This window comes from Aphelocoma coerulescens, chromosome 9 (genome assembly GCF_041296385.1).
Source record: "Aphelocoma coerulescens isolate FSJ_1873_10779 chromosome 9, UR_Acoe_1.0, whole genome shotgun sequence".
Lineage (NCBI taxonomy): Eukaryota > Metazoa > Chordata > Aves > Passeriformes > Corvidae > Aphelocoma > Aphelocoma coerulescens.
The window spans coordinates 17,740,523-17,767,309 of NC_091023.1; the positions used below are offsets into that span (position 1 = coordinate 17,740,523).

Genomic DNA, 26,787 nt, shown 5'->3' on the forward strand with positions numbered 1-26,787 from the left:
AAATACAGTGTTAAATAAACACGGAGTGTGACACTGGTGGAACAGGAGTGTTCGTGTTCGTGGAAGGGGGGTGCCTGTGCCATGTGGGCAGGGCTGGGGGTGCTGCTCACTGCTCCCATCCCCTGGCCATGGCCCCTGGCAACCGCCCGGCATATCCAGTGCTTTATTGACCAGAAACAGCAGCGAAAAATACAGCAGTGTCCGTGTGCCCGAGCTCACCGGCAGGCTGGCACGGCCCGGCCCCGGCTCTGCTGCTGTGCCCCACCCCGGCAGGGCTGGTGCATGGACAGGATGGGGCTGGTGTGGGGAATGCCGGGGTGGGCACCGGGCAGGGGAGGCTTTTGGCACGGGGCAGCCCCATGGCGACTCTGGAGTCCTCCCCCTGCTTTGACTGTCGCTGGGATGGATGTGGTAGGACTGGGTGAAGGGTTTGGGGTGAGTGGACAGAAAAAGGGGTACAGGGCTGCCTGGGTGTGCCCTCGTTCCTCCATGGGGGGTGAGGAGCCCCCAGTGCGCAGGGCAGTGGGTAGGAGGGGGATGGGCAGGAGGCAGCTGCCCACCCCAAGTGTCTCTCTGCTGCCTCCACCCCTATGGCAGGTGCCTTCCTTTGGGGTGGCCCCCTGTGACACCCGAGGGTGCCCCCTTTACCTGGAGAATAGGAAGGGGAGATGGGAAGTTGGGGAGTGGGCACAGGGTGTCACTCAGGTGGGGGTGGAGATGGAGGGTCCCAGCCTGCTGGAGGGGGATCAGCCTCACCACACTGAGCACTTGTGCACCGGGTTCATGGGCGAGTTCTTGGGGCAGTGGAAAACCCGTCCAAACTCCTCAAACTGTGAGACACTGCCCAGGACCCTGCCAGGAGAGGGGGGCACCTCAGAGCTGGGCACCCCCTGATTCCCCACTGCTGCCTTGCACCCCGCTCAGGGCACATGCTCACCCCGGCACCACCCCGTCCCCTGCCCCAGGGATATCACCCAAAAACTGCTGGCACCAGCACTCAGAAGGGTGCTCATCCCACTTTGCACAGCACTGACACCTGTGGGGAAGGCTGGCACCCACCATGCTCCCAGCCCGCCCCATTTTGGGAGCACCCAGTACCTGTAGTGCTCCGGGGCATGCTTGTCTGTCAGCACCTGCAGGTAGATGGACTGGGATCGCCGCTTGATGCACCAGTTCTGCGGGGGAGAAAGGTTCCATGGGCAAGCCACATGGGGCACCCTGGGTCCTGGCAACCACCAGGGCACGATGGCCCTTCGGCTGCTAGGGGTTAAGGGCAGTGATGCCCTGGTTGTATTTGTTATTGTAGGGTCTCCCAGGAGCCTGTGTACATGGTATAAGTGGGTTGGGAGAGTGTGGAGTCATGTTTGTTATTGTAGGGTCTCCGGGGTTGTAAGCTGCCTGGCTGCAGGGCTTCCTAGGAGTTTGGGATCATGTGTATTTGTTACTGTGGAGCCTCTGGAGGTCATGGGGGACACACATATTTATTACTGTAGGGTCCACATGAGCAATGGGACAGTGTGGGGTGCTCGTTCAGGGCTGAGCTCTGTACCCTGAGCCCAGGACCTGCTGATGCAGCTGAGCCTGGCTCCTGGCCATGGGCCCTGGGTCCCCCAGGGCTCTCTCCCCACCCCTTTGAGCCTCTGGCTCCACACAGGGTGACCCTCCTGCCCTGCCCCAATACCTGTTACATGGGAGGAGGACAGGGGCTCACCTGGGCAAAGGCAATGAAGAAGAGCTGGTCGTGTGTGTATTTCATGTGGTGCAGGGGGTGCTCAGGGCCGTGCTCCCGCACCCACTTCTGGTAGGCCTGGAGTAAAAGGGGTGTCCTCAGCATGGCCTGGGCACTCCCCCAAAACCACCCTGAGCCCACCCCCAAGCCCCCAGCAATCAGGATCATGCCCATCCCTTGCTGCAGGGAGCAAGGAGGGGCTTGGGGCTGTCCTGCCCACTCAATGGGGATGGCATAAGCAGCTGCCCCATGGCTGTGACACCGAGGGTGGGGGGACACTTACGTAGTAGGCGAGCTTGAGTCCCCCCATGTCAGCGATGTTCTCCCCCAGGGTGTGTTTGCCATTCACCTGCCGAGAGAGGAGAAATGACAGCATGAACAGAGGTGTCCCCCCAGCCAGGCCTCCCCCCATTCCCACCCTGGCACCGAGGGTGCACCCAGTGCCCTGAGGAATTTCCAAACTAAGGTGTGATGAATTGTTGGGTGTCAGGGCTGGGCAGGGCAGAGTCAGTTCTCCTGCAGGCAGCCAGCCCTAGCGATGGAGCAGCAGGGACCCCACCATGGGACAGTTGTGCCCCGCTGGGCATTGCCTGGCAGGTGAGGGGGGTCTCACCCTCTGGTTGTAGACGGTGAAGTTGTCGTAGAGGTTGACGATGCACTGTGCCTTCTTCAGGAACTTGCTGTACGACCGCTCTGTCCACCAGTGCACCAGGTTCCCGTGCCGGTCGTACTGTCCCCCTGCCACGGCAACCGCCACCTCCGATGGTTCCAAGGGACCCAGGCATCCTGCCTAGTTGTCCCACCCCACCCACCTCACATCCTGGCAGGGTATGGAGGGGACACCCACCCCAGTCATCGTAGCCGTGGGTCAGCTCGTGCCCAATGATGGTGCCAATCCCACCATAGTTCAGCGACCTGTTAGGTGGGGAGCAGAGGTGAGAGGGTGGAGAGCACAGTGCTGGCAGGGATGGGGATGACCCCAGGGTATGGCACTTTATCCCCTGCCCTGGCAACCCCCAGCCATCCCCCAGCCCCACACTCACTGTGGGAACTCGGGGTCGTAGAGGGTGGGCTGCAGGATGCCAGCAGGGAACACTGGGGACACAAGAGAACATTGCAGTTGGGGGTCGCCCTGCCCTCTCCCCACCCACAGCATCACCCAGCACCAGTGGACCCTGGGCCATGTCCCCATCTCAGATCCTCCCCACTCCCACCCCGGGGGCAAATCGGGGGCGAGCAGTGCTCACCCATCTGGTTCTTGTTGGGCAGGTAGTAGGCGTTCAGTGCCTGGGGAGGCAGCAGCCACCTGCACAGAGAGACAGCAGTGCTGGGCTTCAGAACACCAAGGGACATGGAAGTGCCATCCCTTTTCCCAGCTGGGGAACAGGGGGGCACTCCTGGCATCCCTGTGCCCTTCTGCCCCTACACCCTGTGGGGTGCATCCGGGCATGGGGACAGGGGGCACTGGTGGCACCATGCTGGGCCCCTCCATGTTCCCCCAGGGTAAGGGGATACCCACGCGGACTTGTCCACCTCCTGCCGGATCTTCTTCACCGAGAGCCTGATGCTGAAGGCAATGCTGTTGAGGATGTTCTTGAAGTAGGTCTTCTCATCCACCTCAAACTGGGGGCGGGGGGGAAAACAACATCAGGGGAGATGCCAGCCCCAGGAGTGTGGAGGGCAGGCCCATGGTGTCCTCCCACCCCTGTAAGCCTTGCTGACTGTGGATGTGTCACAAGTGTGTTCTCATGTCCCATGCTGTGTGCCCACAGGCACAGCTGCTTCTCTGTCAGCTCCATGGGGTCCCTGGGCCACGCCAGCACCCCTAACTTGCAGAGGATGGGGCTGAGCTCTGGGGGCTGCGATGTGGGGAAGCAGACACCATCCCAGACCCCAGGGACTACATGGCACTGCCTGTGTGGGGCACCCTGCCAGTGGTGAGCACAGTGAGCACCAGGAGGGGGCTGGTTTTGGGGTGGCATCTCCAGAGACCCTGATGCAGATGTGGGGACCGTCTTCCCCCACCATGTGCCCATGCCCTCACATGCTCCTGGGCTATCCCTTGCCTCATATTCCTTGTCGATGGCCTCCGGCTTCAGGAGGAAATCAGGGTACCCAATCATCACCATCATATACCGGAGCTGTGGGCAAAATGAGTGGCAGGTTCAGGCCATCCTGTGTGCCCCCAGGCTGGTGATGGGGCCAAGCACAGGAGTGCATGCCAGGGGCAACTACCTTGGCCCTGGCTGCTCTCCGCGTCTCCTCATCCATCCAGTCCAGCTCATCCAGGCGCTGGTCAAGGATGTATTTGATGTCCTCCACCAGCTGCTGCACCTATGGTGAGTCACCATGGTGCTGGCACAGCATCCCCACCATCCATCACCGGCCAGACAGCCCTTGGTGGGGGCAGTAGGCACTTTGGCAAGACGATGGGAGATCATGCTGGCTTCATGCCCATAGGCAGCGTCACCTACCTTGGCTTTGCTGGCAGAGGAGAAGTGCTCCTCAACGAAGAGAGCTCCCAGGGCCATGCCGAAGTGCTTGTTGGCCTGGCTCAGGCAGATCTTACCCGGCTCGAGCTGCTTCTCATTGCCCTCCATCTCCTTGGAGAGCTCGTGGATGGCATCACGGAAGGGGGTGGAGAGGTGCTCGCTCAGCACCACCACGATGCGCCACAGCATGTAGTTGTGAAGGATCCTGTGACAGGGACAGGATCAGCCCCCAGCATGTCCCCAGGCACAGGGGAGGGTGGGAGCATGCGCCAGGATGGGGACACTCCTCCTTGGGGACACCCCTCCTTGGGGACACCTCTGCTCAGGGACACAGGGGGGCCATGGCCGGGGAGGGCACAGGGGCAGTCTGGCACCATGTCTCTCCCTGATGTGTGATGTGTCTGGTGACCTCTAGCATGGGTGGCTCACCAGGTGTCCAGACGCCACCAGGATGCTGTGGGGCTCACAGCAGTGCTTTCTCCCACAAGATTTCCCAGATTTTCTGTGCCCAGCCCAGCCTTCCCAAGAGGAGGGTGATCATGGAAGGTTCCAGCCACAGCTGTCCTGTGCCCTCTGCCAGGCTGGGGAAGGTTCCAGGGGCACAGGAGGTGCCAGCCCCCCTCACCTGCTGGGTGTCACACGGATGAGGTTGGACACCTTGTGCATGTAGTCGGTGGCCAGCAGCACCACCTCCTCCTCCTCCGAGAAGCTGTCATGGAAGATGCGGTCCAGCAAACGCTTCCACTTGAGCTGCCAGGGCAGGCACTGTCAGGGGGGGCATGGGGACCCCTGCTCCATGCCACCCTAGAAGGGGCCCCTCCAGGCTTTCCAGCCTCCCTCCAGAGGAGTGTGTTGTCCTCAAGTGGACTTAACTGGGACAGGAGGTGGGCATTGAGGGCATGGAGCAGGGGGACAGGGACAAGTGTGGGGCAGAGGCAGATGGAGGATGGGGTGACAGGCTGGCACCAGGGGTACTCACCGTGGGAGTGATGCGCTGCAGCTCAGCCAGGGTCACTTTGTGGTACATACTGCCAACGTCCCTCCGCACGTCGTCGTACTCGGACACCGTGATCTGCACAGGGTGGGCATGGCTGTCACCATCCCACTGCCCACCTTGAGGGTGACACAGGCATAGGGCACTGGGCTGGGGCACAGCTCCGGGGCAAGAGGGCATCTCTGATGTGGGTACTGACCCACATCCTTCCCATTCCCTGCCCCAGGAACCCTCTTCTGCCAGTGGGACCCTGAGGGCTGGTCATAAGGTCCCCAAGGAATTGGGTTATCTGAGGAATGGGCACACAGTTTCCCCCAAGGTCCAGACTGAGGACTTCATATCCAAGACCTGGATATGAAGTCCACAAGAGCCCAGAGTGGGTTCACAAGGAGTAGATGTGGGGCTGGAGTGGTTGTCCTGAGGGCTGGGACTGGGGGTTCTTAGGATGTGAGACTGGGTCCCTGAGGCTCTGCCATGAGGTCCTCAAGAGGCTGAGATCCCCAAGTTACAGGTATGAAGGTCCCCAAGGAGGGATTGGAATGGGATTGCTTAGGAGCAGACATGGAGATCCCCAAAAATCTGTGATTGGGATGTCCGAGGGCTGGACAGGGGCACCCCAAAGTTCATGGCACGCGTCCCCCTCACATTGGCGAGGTGCTTCTCCAGCTGCAGGATCTCCTGGGCTTTCTGCTCCACGTGCTCAGCCCCCAGGAGGGTGAGCAGTCGCTCCATGAACAGTCGGTATGCGGCCAAGATCTGTTCAGAGGGAAGGGATGCTCAGTGCCACCACCCACTGTTCCGTGGCATCCCAGTCCCCGGCACTGCTGGCAGTGGGGTGCCCTCTGTCTGCCAACCATGCTGGGTGCTGGTCCCTCTCCTAGTGTCCCCAAGGCATCGTTGTGCCCCCCTCACCTTCTCGCTTTCCTCATCCTGCCCCAGGTAGAGGGTCCGTTCAGGCAGGGTCAGCCCGTCCTGGTCGATCTGGGGGGAGGAGATGGGGGCAGTGGGTGAGCAGAGGGAGGGGGGCTGTGCTGAGCCAGGCACCCCTCACCTTCCCCACATCGCAGAGTGCCTCTGGTGTTCCCGGAGCCGAAGGGCAGCAGTGGGGTGGAACAGCCCCAGGCATGGGCACGTCGGTGCCTCAGTTTCCTCCTTCCTGCTAGAGACTGCTGGAGATGCAATAGGCAGCATGCAACAGGCTGGGAGTGCTGGGCAGAGGGCAGGCCCCTGCTTCATGGCTTGACTGGCACATAGGCTGCCTCATAGCCTGCCCTATGCTGCCAGCACTCTCTGCCCCATCCCTGCTCCCTGGTGTCCCCACTCCTGCCCCATGGCCAGCCCCACTCCTATACTGCAGCCTGCATGGGGAGCTGCATGGACACCCTCGCTCTTCACACGCAGCCCTGCTCTCCTGCAGCCACAGGCACAGCCTCTAACCCATACTCACACCTGAGCACAGCTGCACCTGTGTGTACACTCACACACTCACACACACAGGTAACTCGCCCCTCTGGACACAGCTATGGACGCTCACATCCCCACACACGCACATCCATCTTACTCCGCTCCATGCACACACACACACACACACACAGACACGCACACACAGAAACATGAACCCTCTCCTTCTTCTCTCTCTCTGTCTCAGCTCCCCGCGTCCCACTTCACCAGCCCCCCTCCACTCACACAGCCTCCCACGGGCACCTCCAGCTTTCCTCCCCCATCTCCCTCATCACCCCTGCCCCCTTTGCTTTCCCAGACGGTGCTGAAACCTGCAGCCCTCACACACGCTCCCAGCCCCCTCACACACCTGTCCACTCACACCCATCGCACACCCACCCCCAGTCACACCCCCGACACCCCCAGCCCTGACCCCCAGCCCTGGCTGTCACACCCATCTCCCCCCCACGCCTACCGTGCCCCACCCCTCGGGCTCCCGGTCCCCGCCCAGCCCGCCCACCCTTTCCCTGTGACAGACGCTCCCTCTAGTGTTGCACACGCGCGGCCCGGAGCCGGCACTGCGCCGCCCCGGCCCCGCACACCCACTCGCACTCAGACCCCACAGCCCCACCGTCTCACAGAGAACAGGGCGGCTCGTCCCCACCGCTGTGTCCCCCCCAATGCCCTCGCCATCACCACCATCTCGTCCCCACCACGCCATCACCATGCACACCCGTGCCCACGCTGTCCCTGCTATGCCCACCTCCGTGCCCATCGGCGAGCCCACCACGGCATCCCCACTGTGCTCCACCATGCCCACCACTGCACCCCAACACCCACCAAGAGGCTTGGCCAGCCACATAAAGCCCACCTGTACTCTGGTGGTACCACAAGGTGAGAGACATGGTCTGGCAGGGGTGGGAAAGACTGAGAAAGCCATGGGCAAATGCCTTGGCACCGTGCTGGGGGGTTGGTGGGCATCTCCCTGCCTCTGGCTGGGGCTTGCCCCCTGTGTACAGATGGCAGCCACAATGCCAAGGTGAGGTGCTTGGCTGCCAGCACTCTGGAGACCCTGGTGCCCTGCCGGGCTCTTCTCAGCACCCAGGCAGGCGGCACTGCCTCACTTTGTACTGCCCGTGTCCCCAGCCCTGTCCTGGAGGTGCCATCCTCACCCCAGGGTAGCCTGACACAGGGGTCCCACGATGGGAAGACAGGAGGGTCCCTAGGGACAGGAAGGGTCCCCACCCCAGCCATCTGCTATAGCCAAGCCCACACACTGGAGGCACCCAGCACCGACAACAGTGACATCAGGCAGGTGTCAGCGGCACTGGCGGGTGGCCGGGGCAGGGGGCGGCCGCAGGGGCACGGTGCCCTCACCCGGATGACGTAGCGGGAAGTGTTCCTCTCGTCCAGGCTGACAGTGAGGGAGAAGAGCACGGCAGCACTGTAGACCCCCTGCGTCTTGTAGAGCAGCTCATTGATGTCCCTGCGGTCCGGAGGAGCATCCCAGCCACCGCATTCCCCGATGACCTCCAGCATGGGCCGGGGGCCGAGCCGATCGATCTCAGCCCGGTCCAGGCATGACCGGAAAAACTCCTTGACCTTCCTCTCCGCCGAGGCACGGGCTCGGCGCCGCACGGGCCGGCTCAGCAGCGCCCGCAGCTTGGCCTCATTCTGCTCGGCGATGGCCCCGATGGTGCCGTACACCAGCTTGTCCTCAGGGATGCCGTGCCGCCGGAGCCAGCCGCCACAGGCGAAGGAGTAGAAGTCCTGGCAAGGGTCGATGGTAGCATCCATGTTGGCGCTTAGGAAGCGGGATGCCCGCAGGAAGGCCTTCTTCTCCTGGCACCCCTCCAGGCAGTAGCTGTCCCCTTCGGCCGCCAGGTACTTGAGGACCAACATGCACGTCAAGATGACGCAGAGCCCCGCAGCAAAGACCAGCCCTGAGAGCAGACAGACCTCCCGGCGGCTCCAGCGTGGCAGCCCCCCACGGCGCTTCTTGGCCCCCGCGCCCAGCTGGAGGGCAAAGCTGTTGGGCAGGGTCCCGCTCTGGTACTTGCTCACGTACTTCACCTCCTGAAACTCGTCATAGTGTGCTGTCAGCGAGTAGGTCTTCTCCATGGCCGGGGATGGGGCTCCCCGCTAGCACCACAGGTGCAGGGGGCTCAGGGCAGGGGGAGTGCAGGCTCAGACACCCCACAGTTCATGCTGGAGCTGTGCCTGCCACGGGGAGGTGGTGATGTCCGGGTGAGTCAGGAAACTCCTGGAAAAGACAGAGGAGATGGATGAGGGGGGATTTGGGAGGAGCAAAGGCAGGAGGGTTGCTTCTTGTCGCTGCTGCCTGTATATCCATCCCCATGGATGCCCCACTGCTGGCACTGGGACTGTCCATAGTGCCAGGAGCTTGGTGGCACCTCTACCCCATGGCTGTCCCATCTGCCAGTTCCTTTGCTGACAGGGCAGGGTCCTGCCTGCAGGATGCAGGGGTTTCAGTCCCTGGCACGGCTAATGTCACACACCCCCCACACCCACACAGAGCTCCAGTCAGAGCATCCACTGGGTGGATGTCCAGGGTTTTCCAGTGAACCCATCCTCAGACAGCAGCATGAGAACTCTTCCCAACCAGGGGGAGCACAGGGCTGCCAGTCCCTCTGGGTGGGGTACAGATGGGGTGAGCAGCTTGGGGAAGAGGGGCTTTGGGGAGATTTGTGAGGGGAGGCGTTGGGTTGGGGTGCTGCGGGCTGGGTCAGGTTGCATGGCCCCATGTTGGGGTGTGTGGTGCTGTGCCGTGGCGGGTGGCGTTGCATTGTGCTGTGTGGGGTGGTGGTGCGCCGTGTTGCATTGCGTTGTGTCAAATTGTGGCACGGTGCGTGATGTGTGAGCAAAGTTAATTCCAGTCTGGGGGGAGCCCTGGACCCCGTGGACACCTCACAGCATCCCCCCACAATCACCACCACCATCCCTCCAACCTCTCTCCACTGGCTGGTGCCCGACGGGCAGGGGTGTCTGTCAGGGGTGACATGTGGGGAGGAGGGGGTCTGCCCATGGCGAAAGGAGGGTGGGGACAAAGATGGAGTGGAGGGGGGGGACTTCAAAAGGAGACCCCGCTTCTTGCTTGGTGCAGAAAGGTATCCGGATTTGCAGGTGGAGGAGGACAGGCTGGGGACAAAGAGCTGCTCGGGAGGTGGCCAGTATCCCCACAGCGGGGCTCCCCCAGCCCCCGCGCCCCCGTTCCTTCCGCAACTTGGGCAAAGTTGTGCCCCGGCGCAGCAGCCCGACCGTGCCCGTGCCAGGGAGCTGCTGCCGTCGGAAAGTTAGCGGGGACGGCAGCAGGCACAGCAGGGCGGGGGGGGCCAGGGGGCTGCCCAGGAAACTCGGGGGATGCTGCTCAGTACGCTGCCCAAGACGCTCAGGGGATGCTCGGGGGTGCCCCGGGGTTGCTGCCCAGGATTCAGGGGGGATGCTGCCCGCGATGCTAGGAGGATGCTGACCAGGATGTTCGGGAATGTGCTTGCCGGGATGGTAGGGAAATGCTCGGGAGATGCTAGGGAGATGCTCGCCGGGATGATGCCTGTGGTGCTCGGGGGCATGCTCGAGGGTTGCTCGAGGGGTGTTCGGGAAGTGCTCCCTGGGATGATGCCCGGGATATTCGGGGGATGCTCGCGGAGTGCTCGCCGGCAGGCACGGGGGCTGATCCCCGGGCTGCTCGCGGGGTGCTCACCGAGGTACTCGGGGAATGCTGAGGGGATGTTCTTCCTTCTGCTGCCCGGGAAGTCCGCGGATGCTCGGGGGTCGCTCGTCGTCGTTTGCTCACCGAGATACTTGGGGGATGCTCCCGGGGTGCTGGGGGGACGCTGCCCGGGATGCTCGGGGGGCCCTGGGGGTGCTCACCGGCTCTCTCGGGGGGTGTCAGGAGGCTGCCGCGGGCTGGCCGGCCCCGCGCCACCCGTCCGGCTGCGCGCCCCGCGCTCCGCTCCGCGCCCCGCGCCGCGGCTGGCGGAGCGGCGGGGCCGGAGGGAGGCGGCGGGGCGGGGAGGGGGTGGTGTCTCCAGCCCGGCTCTCCCGCAGGCCAGGCTCCATTAACGAGATTATTATGCAAATGGAGCAGCCCTGTGCCACCCGCCAGCCTTACCTCATCCCCGCCGGCGGGGAGGTAGGGCAGGGGCGTCCCTGGGCCCCGCCACCCGGCGGGGCTGGCACAGGGCTGGCAGTGCCAGTCCGCCTGGCATTCCCCGTCCGGGCACCCTGCCGAAACCCCCCGGCAGACGGCACCCCGGAGGGGCACGGGTGGGCACGGCCGACGGCCTGTGCCAGGAGCATCCAGGGGGCGCGGCATCCCCCTCCCTGCCCGGGCACCCCGGGGAGCCCGGCCCGGCCCGGTCCCATTGTGCCAGGGTGGGTGCAAGGGGGCAGGGCTGTGGGTGGGCAGGAGACAGAGCCTGGAAGGCGCCGGGTGAGAGGGTGGGTACGGGAGTAGCACGGGGTGGCACGGGGTGGCATGGGGAGGGAGCTGTGCATTCAAACACACAGGCGAAGGTCCGGGAATATTAAACTGCATTGCAGATAAATCCCCAACATAAATATCGTGAGCTTCTCTGCCACGGGGGGGCCCAGCAAGGAGATTTATAGCCCAGCAATTCCCACGGTGGCCCCCTGCAGTGGCTGTGTGCTCTGGCCCCCCACGGCCGTCCTGCCTGTCGTGCTCAGAGGTGCCCTCCTACCCTCACCCTCCCGTGCCACCACATCCCTGGGCGCCCAGAGAGGGCTCTGGGTCTCCTGGGTGCTGGGGAGGGACAGCACATACTGGGTGCTGTGCTGTGGCATGCGGCCCTGCTTGTCATGGCACAGCTGGCTCAGTGCTGTGCGACCTACTGTCTTGTCCTGTGGGCGCTGTGGACTGGCCCCAGGCACAGCCCTCGATGCCTGGGGCTGCTGAGGCTGTGCTTTCCTGTGCTGGGGTGTTGGGCATGGCCCGGGCATGGTGCCTTCTGCAGCAGCAGGACACAGCATCACCTGCACAGGCAGTGGCACACATGTGCATCACATGTACACCCACACACACCGACATGCACCGCTACGGACACACATGCTGTGCCTCCACACGTTCTCAGACTCAAGCATTCACTGCCATCCACACGTACCCTGGCACACAAGCTCAGGTGTTGCAGCACAGTTTTCATGGGGCACATATCGAGGCAGAGGGAGTCATGAATCCCACCAGAGAGACACCCCAGGCTTGGGCATCCCAAGCAGCCACATGTCACCAACTCCAGGGGGATGCAAGGGCACCCAGTCAGGCTTCTTCATGGGTGAGCACAGGGAATCCAACCCTGCTGCTCACAAAGGGGCTGGCTGGAGGATGGGGGATATGGGAGTGGGTGCCACGCACCAGCCTCCCTGTGCCTGCACTTACCCAGCCCCGAGACACACTTGGCACCTTGGTTGGAGCATGATGGATGCACATGGGGGGGGCGGGGGAGGGCCTGGCATTATTAACAGCCCTGGGTATTGCTCCAACAGGGCTGTAAAAATTAAAGGCGTGTGGATATAAAGTAATGGATAAATCTGAGCCGGCCGCAGAGCGCTGCAGCGTCCCGCAGGTGTTTGCATCTCAAAGAGCCAGGGTACAGCAGGTCTGTGATGGGCACCTGTGTGTAAATATGGGGCATCAGGTGGTGCCTGCACCCACTTCCAAGTGCTGACTTTCCCCAAAAAAGTCCGCTGAGTGCTCTGAGAGGATGAACAGGCAGTGCCAACCTGTGGAACTGGTACTGCGAGGCAAGCAGCTGCTGCTGGAGCTAGGATGGAAGAAAAGAGTTCATCCCTTTGTAGACTGGGCTGGGGGACAGGGCACCTGCTTCTAGATGCCCAAGCGCTGCCCAGCCCAGGCACACCCAACAGCAGGATCCGTGCCATGGGATCACCATGATCCCGAGCAGGCCCCGGGCAGCACCCAGCTCGCCAGCCCCACTCCGCCCTGCCCACCCCGCGGGCCACCCCGCCGGCATCCTCATTTTCCCCAAGATTAGCCGCGGCGCGGGAGCCTCCGCGCATCGCCAGCAGGTGACAAATAAGATTTTTCCACTCTCCCGAGCACCCGGCATGGGTCTGTCATTGAAAATGCAAAGCAGCGCGGTGCCAACCTCCGCCACCCGCCCTCACCTCTGTCAGCCCCTCGGTGCTGAGCACCCAGCCAGAAGAACCTCCCCCACACCTTCCCTGCTAGACCCTCGCTCCACCCGCTCCTCTCCCTCGGCAGTGCCAGGGTGCTGGGCATGGTGCCCTCACACCCAATAAATAGGGCACGTTCCCGGGGGGTTTCTTAGAGGGGTGCTAGTTTGGGAGTGTCAGCCTGGGTGGGCAACACGGCCTCATGGTGTCCTTTGGCTGCACTCGCATGCCTGGTGGAGTTGGCACCAGTGAGGGATTGTCCCCTATAGGAAACACTTGTCCCAAGACTTGCCTGTTTGGGGTGGGCATCACCCCACAAGTCCCACCCCAAGGAGCCCCATCCCCAGCGCCCAAGGGGCGAGTACAAGAGTGCTCCACCCCACAGCTGGGCACATCCACCCATTACCCGCAACCCTCACCCATGGATTCACTTCTCCAAAACCCTTCGGTCCCCCCCTCCAAAACCCCTCGGTTTCCCCCAGCTCCAAACCTGGCATCCCATTACTGCCGCGCCCCCAGCCCAGAGCAAGGCACTCCCCAAGCAGCCCCCAGCCCCACTTCCCTCAGCCCCACTCTCCCCTGCTGCCGCCACGTCTCCCCTCTGCTATTGTCAGAGGGTTGCCTCTGCCTCTGTCTGCGAAATTAATTCGGAGGTGGAGAGGGAGAATTATGTAAAGTGTGGTTATTCTGGAGCGGCGGGGGAAGCGCGGCTGATGGCAAAGTGCCTTTTTGTGTGTTTAATATGCATTTTTTTCCAGCGGTGCATTTTCAGGCGGGTAATTTGCTGTCTTTTCAGACCCCGATCAGTATCATTTCTCCGGCAATGACAGCTTTTATTTGCACTGAAATGAATGCTGCAAAATTTCCAAGAAATAGCCAAGGCCCTGTTGGCTGCCCACGCCCGCAGGGCCGGGGCATGGGCACCCACCCCCGCAGCCCCCTGCCCACGGCCCCGCTTGGCAGCGATGCTCTGGGGTTCTGGGCAGATGCGTGTGCCAGTTTGCACACTCCGAGTTCATAAGGCTGTGTGGTCCCCTGGCTCCCCCTTCCTGGAGCCCCATGTGCACATCAGCGTTTCACATCTGGGGTGGATGTGTACACCCACACCAACGTGTGTGCATGTACAGGCACCCCTTGTGAACGTGCACAGCCCCCAGCACAGCACCCCCTCCCATGTGCACACACACTCTCTCCTAGTTTATGCATATCTCTGCCTGTACCCACACACACACACACACACACACGCATCTCTCCTTGTGTGCTGGGGGGGGGAGGGGGGGCAGTTTGTATCCCCCTGAGACCTTGGCATAGCACTGCTGACCCAGAGCACTCAGCTGGCAGGAGGGTTTGGGGGTCCCCCATGCACCCTGCTCTACCCCAGCACAGCCCAGCCCTTGGGGAAGTCAAGGCACAGAGGGGGCAGGCACAGATGGGTGCTCTCTGCACAGCCCATCCCCTCTGGGCACCGACAGCAATGGGTGGGAGGCTGGAAGAGACGCAGGGGCGTGAGTGTGTCTGTTTGTCTGTACCTCTGGATGTTGGGAAAGAGGAAAAATGCTGTTTGTGTAGGTGTGCGCTGCGTGGGCGTTGCGTGCCAGAGCTGGTTTGCCGGAGCCACGGTGCTGGCATGCAGTGCTGCCTTTGCAGCGGCCGTGATGCTGCAGGTACACACCTGGCTGTGCATGTGCGTGCCCAGGTCAGCCCCCTGCCCGTGCCCCCCAGTGTGTGTGACGGTGTGCCTGCAGCAGTGCCATGGGCACACGTGTCCATGTCTGTGTGTGGGCATCTCTGACTGGGACAGCAACCCTGGACAGGCCCAGGCGTGACAGGAATGGTGTCACAGGGTGCCCATGCATGTGCAATGCTGCACCTTCCCTACAATGGTGTGGAGGTCTGCATGGTCCCAAGCCCCAGGTCCCCAGCTGCAGAGGTGCTGGTGCCTGGCAAGGCCAAGGTTAACTCTGCTGGAGCCCATGGGCACAGTGAGGGGAAGCTTTAATTTAATGAAGTGTGAGGCTTTTTATGGGCTTTTAATTACGTGGTGATAATTAACATTATAGGCCTCCGGGTCCTGCTGGTGCCCGGCTGCCCTGTGCCAGCTTCCAACTGTTTGTAAATAAATCCTGTGGGATGCATGCTGCCCACCCCAGGGCACCCAGCTCCTGCAGCAGGGAGCAAAGCCAGCCCCAGCCCCCCCCCCCCTCCCCCCCAAGGACACAATCCACTGCAAAATGTGGGTCTCCATTTCTTCCCTCCAGCTGCACCCAACCACCTGGGGTTTTCCAGCCCTCTGCCTGAACAGAGCTGGCAGCCAGCAGTGCCAAGCTTGGTGAGAGCAGGCACAGACAGCAGTGCCACACTTGCCCCCCCTGTTGGAGCCCAGCCTGGTCAGGAGCAGCCCCCCATGCCAGGGCTAATAGGAAGCAATCCATCAGGCAGTGCTGGGCACACTGCCCACCCGCCAGGATTTATCGTCCAGCACCCACACAATTTCCTGCCCTCCTCTAATCAATAAGGGAGGGCAGGGGGCAAGGCCAGCTGCCCCCTGCAGGTTATGATGGGTGTGGGGAAATAACAATGCCCCAAGAAACAGGTCAGGAGAAGCAGGTGTGTGGGTAAGGACCCCACCATAAATCATTTCCCCCTTTCCTGCCACGACCAGGGGATCAGCACCCATGGGGGTGGAGGAACTACAGCTTAAAGTATCTAGATATCCCCCCCATCCAACAGCACTGGGGGTGCTAAGCAAAATTCAGGGTGCCATACCCTGCAGCCATTAGGGCCGGCACCCAGCTGCTTCCCCCACCCAGCCTCACACACAGGGAGCCCAGGCCTCCAGGCTCCCCTCCCCCACCCCTTCCCATTTAATTTTTCCTAATGAAAGGCAGGAGGATGGCGGGGAGTCGGGGCACCAAGGTCGAGGCTGCCTTTAATCAATCCCCGCTGCTGGCTGGGTGCCCGGAGGAGCTGGCGGAGGAGAGGATGGGGGCTGCGGCAGGGGAGGAAGTACAGAGGGGTGCAACTAAGGGGCTCCCAGCAGACAACTGGGGCACCCAGTGCTTGGCCCCCACCAAGACCCTGCTATACCCCACCCCAAAGGAAAGGCACTGTGAATGCACTGTGCTGCCCCTCTGGCACCAGAGCTGTGCCCAGATCCTGCCAGGGCAGCTTTCATCCTCCGCAGGAGCCATCCCCAAAAATCAAACCCCCTCCCTGCACCCACCTCCCACTGTGGGGTATCCTCTTTGTCCACCAGGGTGGGGATACTGGAGCCATCCTCAGGCTCAGGCTGCTAAAGGCACTGGGCAAAGGCATGTGCAGAGACCCAGGGAGAGCCAGGGGTGACCTAGAGCTGGGTGCTGGTGACGGCACTCACCCCGTGCACCAGCACGGTGGGGCCCAGCCCACGGGTGAGCAGCTCCAGCTGGTGCAGGTAGAGCGGGTAGAGGCTGGTGTCGGCCGGCGGCCGTGGCAGGTACAGGAAGCGCACAGCTGGCGCGGGGCTCTGCTCCAGGACCAGTTTGTTGGCGGCACACACGTACTCATCTGACACTTGGGTAGTGTTGGTCGGGAAGTTCACAACCCCTTCCTCCTCTTCCTCCTCAGCTGGCCCTCCTGGGGGTCCCCGGCAGGTTTGCCAGTGCAGGCGGGTTATGGCATCCCAGGGCACCAGCTGGATCTGGGCCTGGATGCGCAAGTCCTTGAGGAGCTGGCGGAGCTTCTCCTCCTGGGCATGGGGCATGGTGCCCGCCTCCACGCAGAGGAAGAGGCGCAGGCGGGCCCGGCGCCAGGCCCGCGCCATGTTGAGGACACAGGCCATCTGCAGCAGGAACAGGCTGCAGGTGTCAGCGTAGCGGGCACTGTCGGGCCGCAGCAGGTTGACGGGCCAGACGTGGATGGTGGGCGGGGGGCTGGCGGCCCGCCGCAGCTCCCAGGCCTTGTCCAGGCTCTCCAGCTGCCGGGCCAGCAGGACGTTGCGAAGCATCTTCAGGGCATCAGCCACAATGCCCACATACTCCCGCGGTGACAGCAGCTTGGGGGTGGTGGGTGTCCGCAGCGGGGGGAAGCCCAGGGGGACCTCTTCGCGGGTGCTGGTGAAGGCAGGGTGCTGGGCTAGGCCATCCTGCGGTGCCTCATCATCGTAGAAGCCCAGCACCAGGGTGTTGGGACGCATCCCGCCTGCCAGAGAGACCATGCCAGCCCATCTGAGCAGAGGCAGAAGGCTCCACCAGCCCTCCTGACACTGCAGGTGCCAACAAGCCACAGCTTGACTTCGGCATTGCTCACTGTGACAATTCCAGAGCCTTCAGGATCACAATCAGATACATCCAAGACCTGACCCAATTTTGGCACTGCCCACACAATACCTCTCCAACTTGGCTTTGGGACTGCCCACACCAGGTGCTTCCAAACCCCTTGGCATCTCTCATCCAGGTGTCTTCAAGCCCCTCAACACTGCCAAAAGAGATGCTTCCAAACCCCAACTTGCCTACAGCACCGCTCACCCCAGATGTCTCCAAGAGCAAACCTGGCTCTGGCATCGTCCATCCAGATGCCTCCAAACCCCTTGGCACTTCTCAGCCCACAGGGACAGCAGGATGGACCTTCACCCATGTCCAGACCAGGCACCACTTACCAAGGCCAGAGGTGAAGAGCAGCTGCCGGACACCGTGCCGCACTGAGGGCGCAAGGGTGAGGCTGACAAAAGCCTTGACATTCAGTTTGTCCACCAAGCTCAGCCACGAGTCCTGCTGGGGCTGCAGTGGGTCTGAGGGCAGCATGTCTGGGTGGGGAGCAAAACCAGCATCAGTGGGACAGATATCCCATACTGGGGCTAACCCTGATGTCCACCCCTGCTGCAAAACCAGTGCCAACACCTGTGCCCACCCCAGCAGCCATGAGATGGAGAGGGGGATGCAGGTGCTTACAGAGAGAGATATAAAATTATACATAAATGTAGAAAAAACCCCCAGGCAACCCCATCCCCACTCCCCAATTTCAGGCCATTAGTCACCACAGCAACGGCAGGGAAGGGGGGAACAGAGCCTGTGCATCAGCCATGACGTGTGCCAGGAAGAGCCCGCGTGTGCAAACCAACACACACCAGGGTGGAAACATGCCTGAGGCACCTGGCCACACAGCAGCAGCCAAGAGGTGAGGATGCAAGGCTGTCCTGAGCACACTGTCCACATGTGTGCTGGGTGTGCACAGGCGCTAACCTGGGTGGCACATGCCACGTGTACATGCTGACACCGACACATGCAGGAGCCCCGTGGGCACTTGTAGGGGTGGACACTTGTGCACACACATGTACAAGTGTGTGCACAGGAGGCATGGGACAGACACAACTCCGTCATGTCCCTCATACCAGCCAAGCCCAATGTGCCACACATGTGCCCAAAATGCTGACATTCCCCAGCCATCAGCTGGGCAGCAGTGTCAACCCAAGAACTCCTGGAGCTCCCAGGCACCACAGCAAAGTGCAGAGGCCATTAGCACAGGAGACAGTGCAGATCCTCACCCAAGTCCTGCAGCTCCACATGGCCCAGGACGTAGAGGCCGCTCTTCTTGAGGTCATTGACAAAGTCAATGAGGCGGGCGCTGCCTCGCGGGTTCTGCACCATCAGCAGCATCTGCGGGCGCCAGAACTTGACATGGTCCTTCCGCACATCCAGCATCAGCAGGTACTTCCGCACCTGGAGGACGGAGGGAGGGAAACAGGTGAGGAATCCTTTTTGTTTCACCAAACCACCCCCTGGGGATGCCAGTCCTGAGGATATGCTGCCCAGGACAGAGCTCAGCTGCCATGGGGACACCAGCTTTCCACCCCATAAGGGGACAACAGGAGGACAAGGCTCACCTGATGAAAGATGAGGGCCTGGCTGATGTAGCCCCAGGTGCTACTGGGTGAGAGGTAGTGAAGGGCGAGGAGGAGGAGGAGCAGGAAGCCCAGGCTCGCCGAGGCTGACACGGGGCTGATGAGGAACATCATGACGCAGCAGCCTGCGATGCCCAGCAGGCACGTGTGCCAAGTGAAGTACCGGAAAGTGGGCCTGGAGCAGGGAGGAAGGGACACCTGCTATCATGTGGTGCCCATGCTGACTGTAGGGAGGGCACAGCAAGGGGAGCTGTGCCAAAGGGCCACACCAGCCACCCCCAGTGATTCTGCTGTACCAGCCCAGGGCATGTCGTGCACCCCATGCACCTGGAGAAGTTATGGAGGGGAGATGGCATCTCCCAGGGCACTGGGCAGCCTGTTTCTGCCAGCCCTGGGCAAACAGGGCAGTGATGGCAATGGGGCTGGAGTTGTCCTGGCACACCCAGGTAGTACTGGGCAGCGCCGGCAGCCATAGTGCCCGCTCATTCTGGTGCGGGGAGGCGGAGGCGGGGAGGCGAGAAGCTGTTATTTTCTCTAATTGCTGTTTTTCCTGAAAGGTAATTAAAATCCTTTTCCGCTGTGCTTGATGGAGACCTCAGTGATGGGAGGGGGGAGGCACCAGATGTGGGGTGGGCGAGGGGCCTGTTGCTACCCACCCCAGCAGGCTCCCCCTCAGGCATTGATCCTGCCCTATCCGTGCCCAGTCAAGGGAGTGGTTGGGCAGGGCAGATGAGGGCCAAGCCCCAGCCCGGCACAGGCATCAGCTCTCCCTTGGGAATGGGGCCTTTAGGAGACTCCCAGTCAGTGCCACCTAGCCCTACTTGGGCAATCCCTCTGCCCACCTGGGGGACTCTCCCTGCTGTGGAGTCACAGCATCCTGCACTGAAGGCAGTGGGCATCACCCAGGAGGGAGATCAGGCTCCCCCCGGCCATTCCGCCGTGGCCCCTGCACCCCAAGTTTGGGCAGCCCTACCAGCCCAGCCTCACACCAGAGTACCCCACACCCTGAGCCCCAGGCTGGGGCTGCCTGCCACACATACTTCCCTCTTCCTGGAAGATTTTTTCTCCTCCTCCCAACCCAGAATCCCCCTTCCTCCCTCCCCCCCCTTCTCTGTTAGTTTAATTAGCGCTAATGGAAAGTGGGCTCCATCACTGCTTGGCAAACTGCCCGGGGGATGCCGGCCGGGCACAGGCTATAAATTACCTCTGGAAAGCCTAAGGGGAGGAGGCGGGTGGTACCCAGTGGTGCTGGATTTATCTGTACCCACTCAGTAAAGCTGTGCCAGCACACGAGAACCGTGCCAAGCCAGTGCCATTCCAGGACCTGTTCCCTTCCCAGGGATGGGGGTGTCTCTGTCCCCCTAATGCCCAGGAGAGGCGTGTCCAGCATCTCTGCCCACCATCCCATCATAAATTTCAGGTACAGGGATGGCAGGGGAATCACAGATAGAAGAAGGGAGAGGTGGGTGCCTGCCAAGCATCTCAGCACAGCCTCTGTCCCCTTGCCAGTGGGTACCTGAAATTGGGGGCCGAGGCCCATTCCAGTGCCAGGCAGGCCAGATTGACAGTGGCATAAACCAGGAGGAAGAAGGTGGTCACGACACTTGCGATGGTGTTGAGCTTCCCAGAAAAGAGCACAACCTGCAGAGAGCACAGAGTGAATGCATACCCTCAGGCATGTGCCCAAGTCATCCCTGTCCACTTGGGGTGTATCCCAGGGGTATGATGGGTAAGAGCACAGACAGGAATCCCTGTCCCTTTTTGTCATTTATCCTTAATTTATGGGATACCTCCCATCTCAGGAAGGGAAGGGCATAACTGCAGCAGGACACCCAGGGCAGGGCTCCTGGGGGAGGAATCCCCAGGGGCAGGGGGACATGCCAGGCTCCACAACACCCAGCCCAGGTGACAACCCACCTTCACCCAGCGAGGCCAGGAAAGGAGCATCGCTGACAAACTCACCTGCACCACCAGCCAGGAGATGATCACTGCCATCACTGGGTTCCCACTGGCAGATGTCTTCTTGGCCAGCGCCAGTGCCCGGCCTGCAAGGTAGAGCAGGGAGGTTGAGCTGGGACACCCCAGCAGGCACCCACAGGTTCAGCCACCAGCCAGGAGTCCCATCCCCACCCTAGGTGCTGGGGCGGGGGCAAATTCCAGGGCATGCAGGTGACCCAAATGGGCACATGCCAAACCATCACCCCCACACCAAGAAGGGAGTTCCCTGGTGTCAGGGCTGGTCCCCAGCAGGGACAACCTGATGAGTGGGCTCCAACAAGTGCCACTGCACTCTGGACACTCACCAAAGAGATCATCCCGGGCCAGAGCGTACAGGATGCGGGATGCCCCAATAAGGTTGCTCATGGCTGCAGAGAGGGTGGCAGCATAGATACCCACGGTGACCAGCGGTGGGAAGATACTGATGTCACGCAAGAAACCATAGTCTTTCTGCAGGAGGATCCTGGAGGGGGACACAGACACATTGGCATCCATCTCGGCCCAGGCGAGCATGCCCTGGCATAGGAACAGGTGGCTGTACCTGTTGCAGGTGGCACACATGAGGAAAGCCAGCAGGTTGTAGACGAGGTAGGTGAAGAGCACAGCAGAGATGGTGCCCCGCGGGATGGAGTAGCTCGGGCGCTTCAGGTCCCCTGTGGGCAGGAGCAGGCAGCATTAGTGCCCACAGGCACAGCACACCCCTGATCTCTCCCAGCCTCAGCTCCCGTTCCCAGACCCACCCTGCCAGGCACCTCCTGTCCATACCTGACATGTTGGAGCCTGCCATGATGCCAGTGCAGCCATTGAACATCACTGCGAAGACGGAGCTGAAGCTCATCATCTGCCCGGTGGTGTAGTCCACCCCATACCCACCTGCAGGACACACAGGCAGGGGCTGTGACAGGCTGCCCAGGGTGGCACAGCCCCACCACAAGCCCTCTCCTTGATGTCCCCACACACAAACTACAGGAGAAACCACCCCACAGCACCTGCTTTGTGCCCACAAGCTGCCCCCACCCTCCAGCAAGCCCCATGTGATGTGGCAGTCCCAGTGGGCACAGCAGGCAGGGTGGGGGAAGCCTCTCCTCACCACCCAGGTTGTCTCGCAGGGTGTCAAGGGAGAAGCCAGTGAAGAAGCCGTTATCGGTCTCAGTGCCGTTGAAGTGGGGCAAGTGGATGGGCACTTTCAAGGGCCGTGTGGCGAAGAAGCTGACAAGGATGGTGCCCAGGACAGCTGCGACGATGAGGAAGATGAGGAAGGTGGCCTTGGCGTAGATGGAGGCACCCACGAGGCACACGAGGAGGCAGAGCGCTAGCAGCACGGTGCCGTAGAGCAGCTCGTACCAGTAGCTCTGGGGCAGGACGTGGACGCCTGTGCCTGCTTCTTGCCCTGGACAGAGACAAGTCAGGATCAGCAAGGCTCAGAGGGGGCATCACTGGGAGCTGAGAGCTACCAGTGTTGTGGCAGGCATGATGGGCACCAACTTCCTGGCCAGAGAGCTGAGTGAGCCATGCTGGCTATGCTGGGCATGGTGCTTGGCATGTCTGGTACAGCACTAGGGCTGCTCAGGTAAGGGACACCTGCTGCTCCCTGCCACCATGCAGTGGGGTACTCACCAGGCGGGATTCCAAAGCTGTCCACCACTGCCTCCACCAGCCCCAGCACGTACAGGGCACTGCCACACACATTGGCCAGAAAAAACATGATCCCGATGCTGCCTCCAAACTCCGGGCCCAAGGCACGGCTGATCATATCTTGCTCGAGTCAAGGGAAGATGTCAGCAGCACAAACCACTATCAGATGCTCCCATCCCTCTCTCCCAGGCCAAGGGGGTCCCAGCCTCAGCATGGCACCCCAAGACCACTGGGCAGTCACCCAGCTTTGTCCCACATGCCCTGTCCCAGCAGCACCCACAGCAAAGGATACAGTAAGCTCCTCCGGCATCCAGTGCCCCGTTGGTGGCAATGGCACACACGGACAGCACCGTCATGCCAATGATGAAATATGCCACTGCGAACATGGCCAGGGCCTGGTACAACCCAGCATGACCCACCACGAACCCTGCCAAGGAAGGGGGAGGCCAGTATGCCCATGAGCTGAGTACGGACAACCTGCAGGACAGAGTCCCTGGGCACTGCAACCACACAGACTTCACCCCACTGAGGCACGCAGCCACTCCCATCCCTGTGCCCACAGCTTTCTCCAGGACCTGCCAGCCCCTTCCCTTCCAGGATGAGGATGCTCCCACTTCCCACCCACAGCAGCACTGACCAGTGTCCTCCACACTCAGGGTATCTCCATCTTCCACCCGTGTCTGGCCCAGGTGTGCCCAAAAACCAAACAGGCAAGGGGCTCTGCTGCTGTGCCCCTCTGCCACCATTGTTCCCCAGTGTGGGGAGTCAGGAGCTGCCCACAGGGATCCCGCGGCTGCCCCGCTTGCCTACAACACAGTAATAAGTAGAAGCAGTCCGGGTGTCCCTGCCAGCCACGGCACCGGTCCCCGGGGGATGGGTGGGTGTTCCTGGGGAGAGGGGGCTCAGAGCCCCCCCGGCCTTGCCCGGGGTGACGGGAGCGATCCCGGCTGGCAACATTGCAGGCAGGAAGGGGACACCCGCGGCTGTCTGTGGGCGATGCCCTATCTCAGCCACAAGCCAGGCCGCGGATGTGCCCGCGGGAGAGGCAAGGGGGGGTGACCCGGGCACCGGCACCGCAAGGAGCCCTTGGGGCGACAGGCTGAGTTTGGGGGCACCCGCTGTGGTCCCGAGAGAGCCGGAGGGTACCCGAGTGCCAAATGCAAGGGTGGGCGGGGGTGTTGGTGGAAATAAAGGGGTGCCCCAAAAGCACTGTGGGCGTAAGTACGAGGGGCTGCTCACCCTGGAGATCTGGGGAGTACGTGTGAGGTGTGGGGGAAGCGGGGAGCTGACGGGGAGAGCCTTGGCCCCTCACAGTGGGAAAGTTCCTCTTCCTGGCAGCTTTCCTTCCCCTCCACCCCACACTTCCCCTACAGCCCCGCAGTCCCCGGGGTAACACAGCCCCGGGCTGGGGAGGGCCAGGTCAGGCAGGGAGATCCCGGTGCCCGCTGCGGGGTTGAGGGCGTCAGAGCCTGTATGAGGACCCCGAGCAGGGGCGTGGGAAGGGGGCGAGTGATGACAGGGGAAGGCCGTACCCGAGCTTGGGGGGGTGTCCCAGGCAGGGGAAGGGTCTCGAGGCCGGCCACCCCCCCCCCCCATGGCCCAGCGAGGCCCCCCGGGCACGCAGCCAACTCCCGCCCTAGGCTTTCCGTGGGCGGAAAGTGAAAGAGGAAAAGCTTTTCCCGTTCCCGGACCAGGGCAAACATCGCCCGCCCCTGCCTGCCCCGGCCCATGCTAGAGCACCTACCCCCTTCAGCCTCAAAAGGCTGCCAGCTGCCCCAGTCCATGCCCATCCTGCCCCCTACTTCTCCCAGGGGCCACAGTAACAGACTCATAACCCAAACTGGGGGCAAACTGGGAAACAATGTGTGCCCTTCGCACACACACACAGAGGGACAGCTGAGTGTCTGCTGGGGGACACCAGGGTTCCGCCCCTGGGACACTGGGTAGGATGCGGGAGAGAACTGGGGTGCTGGAGCCTGGCACTGGAGGATGCCTGGGAAGCAGCGGTGTCCCAGCACTGGGAGGGGGGGGACAGGTGGACATGAGGGCACAGGAATCCCGTTTAGAGAAGGCACCGGAAAACACAGAAGTCCTAATCCAGGGACACCAGGGTTTTGAACTAGGGTCCCTTACAGGGGTCCCTAAGATCCTAACTGGGTTCCTGTCCTGCAGGTTCCTGTCCCTGGGTCCCGAGGCCCGAGCCCCCATCCTAGTGGAGTCAGGTGGGGACACACAGCACTGGGACCCCAGGCCGGGGGCCTGAGCAGGGAAGGGCACGGGAGCCCCAGACTGTGGGCACTGGGGTAAGCACTGGAGGGGAGCACTGGGACTGCAGCAGAGACGGAGGCTCAGGAGAGGGCACTGGCGACCCAGACTGGGCGGCTCGGGGCTCCAGGATTAGACGGGGGCCGGGCTGGGGGTACCAGGCAGGGCTGGTGACTCTCGGGGGCCCCGGGCCGCGGCCGGGGGAGGGGGGCACCCCGGGGGCGGCGGCACTCACCGAGGCGCAGGAAGAGGACGACGCTAAACATGGAGAGCAGCGTGGGCACCACAACACCCAGGAATGTGGGCAGCTTGCGGGGGGCGGCGGCGGCCCGGCCGCGCTCCCGGCCCCGCTCCTCCTCGGCCGAGCCGCCGCACAGGCGGTACGTGAGCAGCGCGCTCCGCTCTGAGCTCGCCATGGCCCGGCCCGGCTCGGGCCCCGCCGGCCCCGAAAAGCGCCCGGTCCCGGCCCCGAAAAGCGCCCGGCCCCGCCCGCCGACCCGGTCCCGACCCGCCGGGCCCCGCCCCGCACATGGCCTCCCCCCACACACGGCCCCGCCCACGACCCTCCGCTCAGACCCCGCCCCCGGCCGCGCCCCTCTGATAAGCCCCGCCCCAGTGATAGGCCCCGCCCCGTGGGCGCCAACCAGCGAGCCCCCGCCCCTTTACCGGCCCCGCCCACAGCCCCCCGCCCTTGTCACGGACCCTGTCCCAAAATGCTCTCCCGTAGTGATCACTCCGCCGCCCCCCCAAGCCCCACCCCAACACCTCCACAGTGACTCCCCCCGCAGCCCGAGTCACTCCACACCCCCAACCCTCGCCCCTTCCGGGGTCTCCCCGCTCGGGTACCCGGCACTGTCCCCCCTCTCTCGTCCTCCGAACTCGCCCCACACCTCCCCGCACCCCAAAACCTGCCCCTGCATCGCCATGCGCCCCCTGTCCCCGACCCTCCAGCGGCCAACACCCTGATACCGACCCAGGCAGCCCCGCGGCCCGGGAACCCCCGGGAGCTCCGGTACAGCCCCCGCCAATGCCCGCTCCCCCGCCCCGCGGCACTGCCGGCCGGGGTCGGCTGCCCGCGCCAATTACCGGACAATCGGGGCCCCGGGGGCACCGTGCCCCCCTGCCCGCCGCCGGGGCTGGGATCTGCCCGGGCCCCGGGGTCCCACTGCCGCCGCCGCCCGGGGCGGCCGAGCGCCTCGCCAATTAGGTTAATGGGGTTGGCACCGGCACCGGGGCCGGGAGCGGGGGGCACGGTGCGGCCGGGGGCGAACACCACTCCGGCCTCAAGTACCCGCGTGGGTGCTGGTTGCGGTCAGCAGAGCGGTTGGACCCCCACGCGTCACGGGTGGGGGGATCCGTGCGGGGACACCGGGGCTGGGCGCGAGGCCGCTCCCCCGTGTGCCGTGGTGCTGTGCCACCCCACTCGTCCCCGCCGTCTCCCGTGGGGCGGAGGCACAGCGTGCCCCCTCGGCCGAGGTGGGAGCCCGCGGGGCCGGGGCTTTCATCTGCGGCAGGCCTGTCGCCGTGCCAGCCGCGGGCAGCCCTCGCCTTTGATGTGCCACTGAAGCGGCATTGTCCGCGCCCCGCTGGCACCATCGCGGCCGGGGGAACCGCGGGGAGCGCGGGCACGGAGCCGCTCCTGCCCCTAATGGGGACGAGCACCCCCCGGACTCGAAATGGGGATGGGGACACGGGCACCTCCTGCACTTAAATGGGGACAGAGAGCAGGGCGTGGGTGCCCCCCACGGAGTACAGAGATTTGAGCATGGGCACCCCGTGTTCCCCAGTGGACATGAGGACACAGGCACTCCCTGCCCCTAGCAAGGACAGAGGTCTGGACCGGGGCCCTAACAAAGATGGGCACCCCACAAATGGACATGGGACCCAAAAAACCCAGTCCCTTTTACAGGGACAGAGGTGGGGGCACAGACGTCTGCTGCACCCCGAAGGGGTGATGGAGGGGCAGCTGCACTCTTTCACCAAAAGAGCTGAGGCTCGGCCAGTGGGCAAAGGAGGGTGGCAATGGGGGCAGGACGGTGGCATCCTAAAATGTGGTGCCAATGACCACCCGAGCGGCAGGCACGGAGCAGACTGTCCAGCTGGGCTAGTGAGAGTAGCCCACCCCATCCCTGGGGCCAAAGCTTCCCCCAACCTGGGCCCGGTGCTGAAGAAGACAACAAGTAAG

General features: G+C 62.9%; 2 protein-coding genes across 2 annotated transcripts; both read right to left on the reverse strand.

Annotated features, from left to right (window-relative positions):
* Window positions 1-75: 75 nt before the first annotated feature.
* On the reverse strand, window positions 76-10,585 carry ECEL1 (endothelin converting enzyme like 1). Its single transcript, XM_069024233.1, has 18 exons — window positions 10,377-10,585; window positions 8,033-8,918; window positions 6,128-6,196; window positions 5,861-5,971; window positions 5,201-5,293; window positions 4,847-4,971; window positions 4,204-4,426; window positions 3,965-4,063; window positions 3,796-3,870; window positions 3,249-3,352; window positions 2,977-3,035; window positions 2,773-2,824; window positions 2,577-2,644; window positions 2,343-2,467; window positions 2,013-2,078; window positions 1,712-1,807; window positions 1,099-1,175; window positions 76-852 (listed from the first exon to the last, which is right to left on the reverse strand). Exons 2-18 carry the CDS (start codon window positions 8,774-8,776, stop codon window positions 753-755), a joined length of 2,286 nt encoding a protein of 761 aa, XP_068880334.1. The 5' UTR covers window positions 8,777-8,918; window positions 10,377-10,585; the 3' UTR covers window positions 76-752.
* A 5,144-nt stretch (window positions 10,586-15,729) lies between these two features.
* On the reverse strand, window positions 15,730-25,086 carry SLC12A9 (solute carrier family 12 member 9). The gene is made up of 13 exons (XM_069024191.1): window positions 24,838-25,086; window positions 22,630-22,764; window positions 22,320-22,457; window positions 21,793-22,092; window positions 21,468-21,575; window positions 21,244-21,355; window positions 21,008-21,165; window positions 20,667-20,749; window positions 20,221-20,345; window positions 18,687-18,879; window positions 18,348-18,522; window positions 17,463-17,609; window positions 15,730-17,005 (listed from the first exon to the last, which is right to left on the reverse strand). Exons 1-13 carry the CDS (start codon window positions 25,016-25,018, stop codon window positions 16,173-16,175), a joined length of 2,688 nt encoding a protein of 895 aa, XP_068880292.1. The 5' UTR covers window positions 25,019-25,086; the 3' UTR covers window positions 15,730-16,172.
* Window positions 25,087-26,787: the final 1,701 nt, after the last annotated feature.

What these genes read in the sequence shown, in the direction of transcription:
- SLC12A9 (XM_069024191.1), bottom strand. Translation starts at nt 25,018, where the DNA reads ATGGCGAGCTCAGAGCGGAGCGCGCTGCTCACGTACCGCCTGTGCGGC. An exon ending in GGCCCGGGATGATCTCTTTG is followed by an intron (nt 20,750 to 21,007) that starts GTGAGTGTCCAG and finishes TCTACCTTGCAG; the next exon opens with GCCGGGCACTGGCGCTGGCC. An exon ending in AGGCCCTCATCTTTCATCAG is followed by an intron (nt 18,523 to 18,686) that starts GTGAGCCTTGTC and finishes TCCGTCCTCCAG; the next exon opens with GTGCGGAAGTACCTGCTGAT.
- ECEL1 (XM_069024233.1), bottom strand. Translation starts at nt 8,776, where the DNA reads ATGGAGAAGACCTACTCGCTGACAGCACACTATGACGAGTTTCAGGAG. An exon ending in AGGATGAGGAAAGCGAGAAG is followed by an intron (nt 5,972 to 6,127) that starts GTGAGGGGGGCA and finishes CCCTCTGAACAG; the next exon opens with ATCTTGGCCGCATACCGACT. An exon ending in CCTCTGCCAGCAAAGCCAAG is followed by an intron (nt 4,064 to 4,203) that starts GTAGGTGACGCT and finishes GACTCACCATAG; the next exon opens with GTGCAGCAGCTGGTGGAGGA.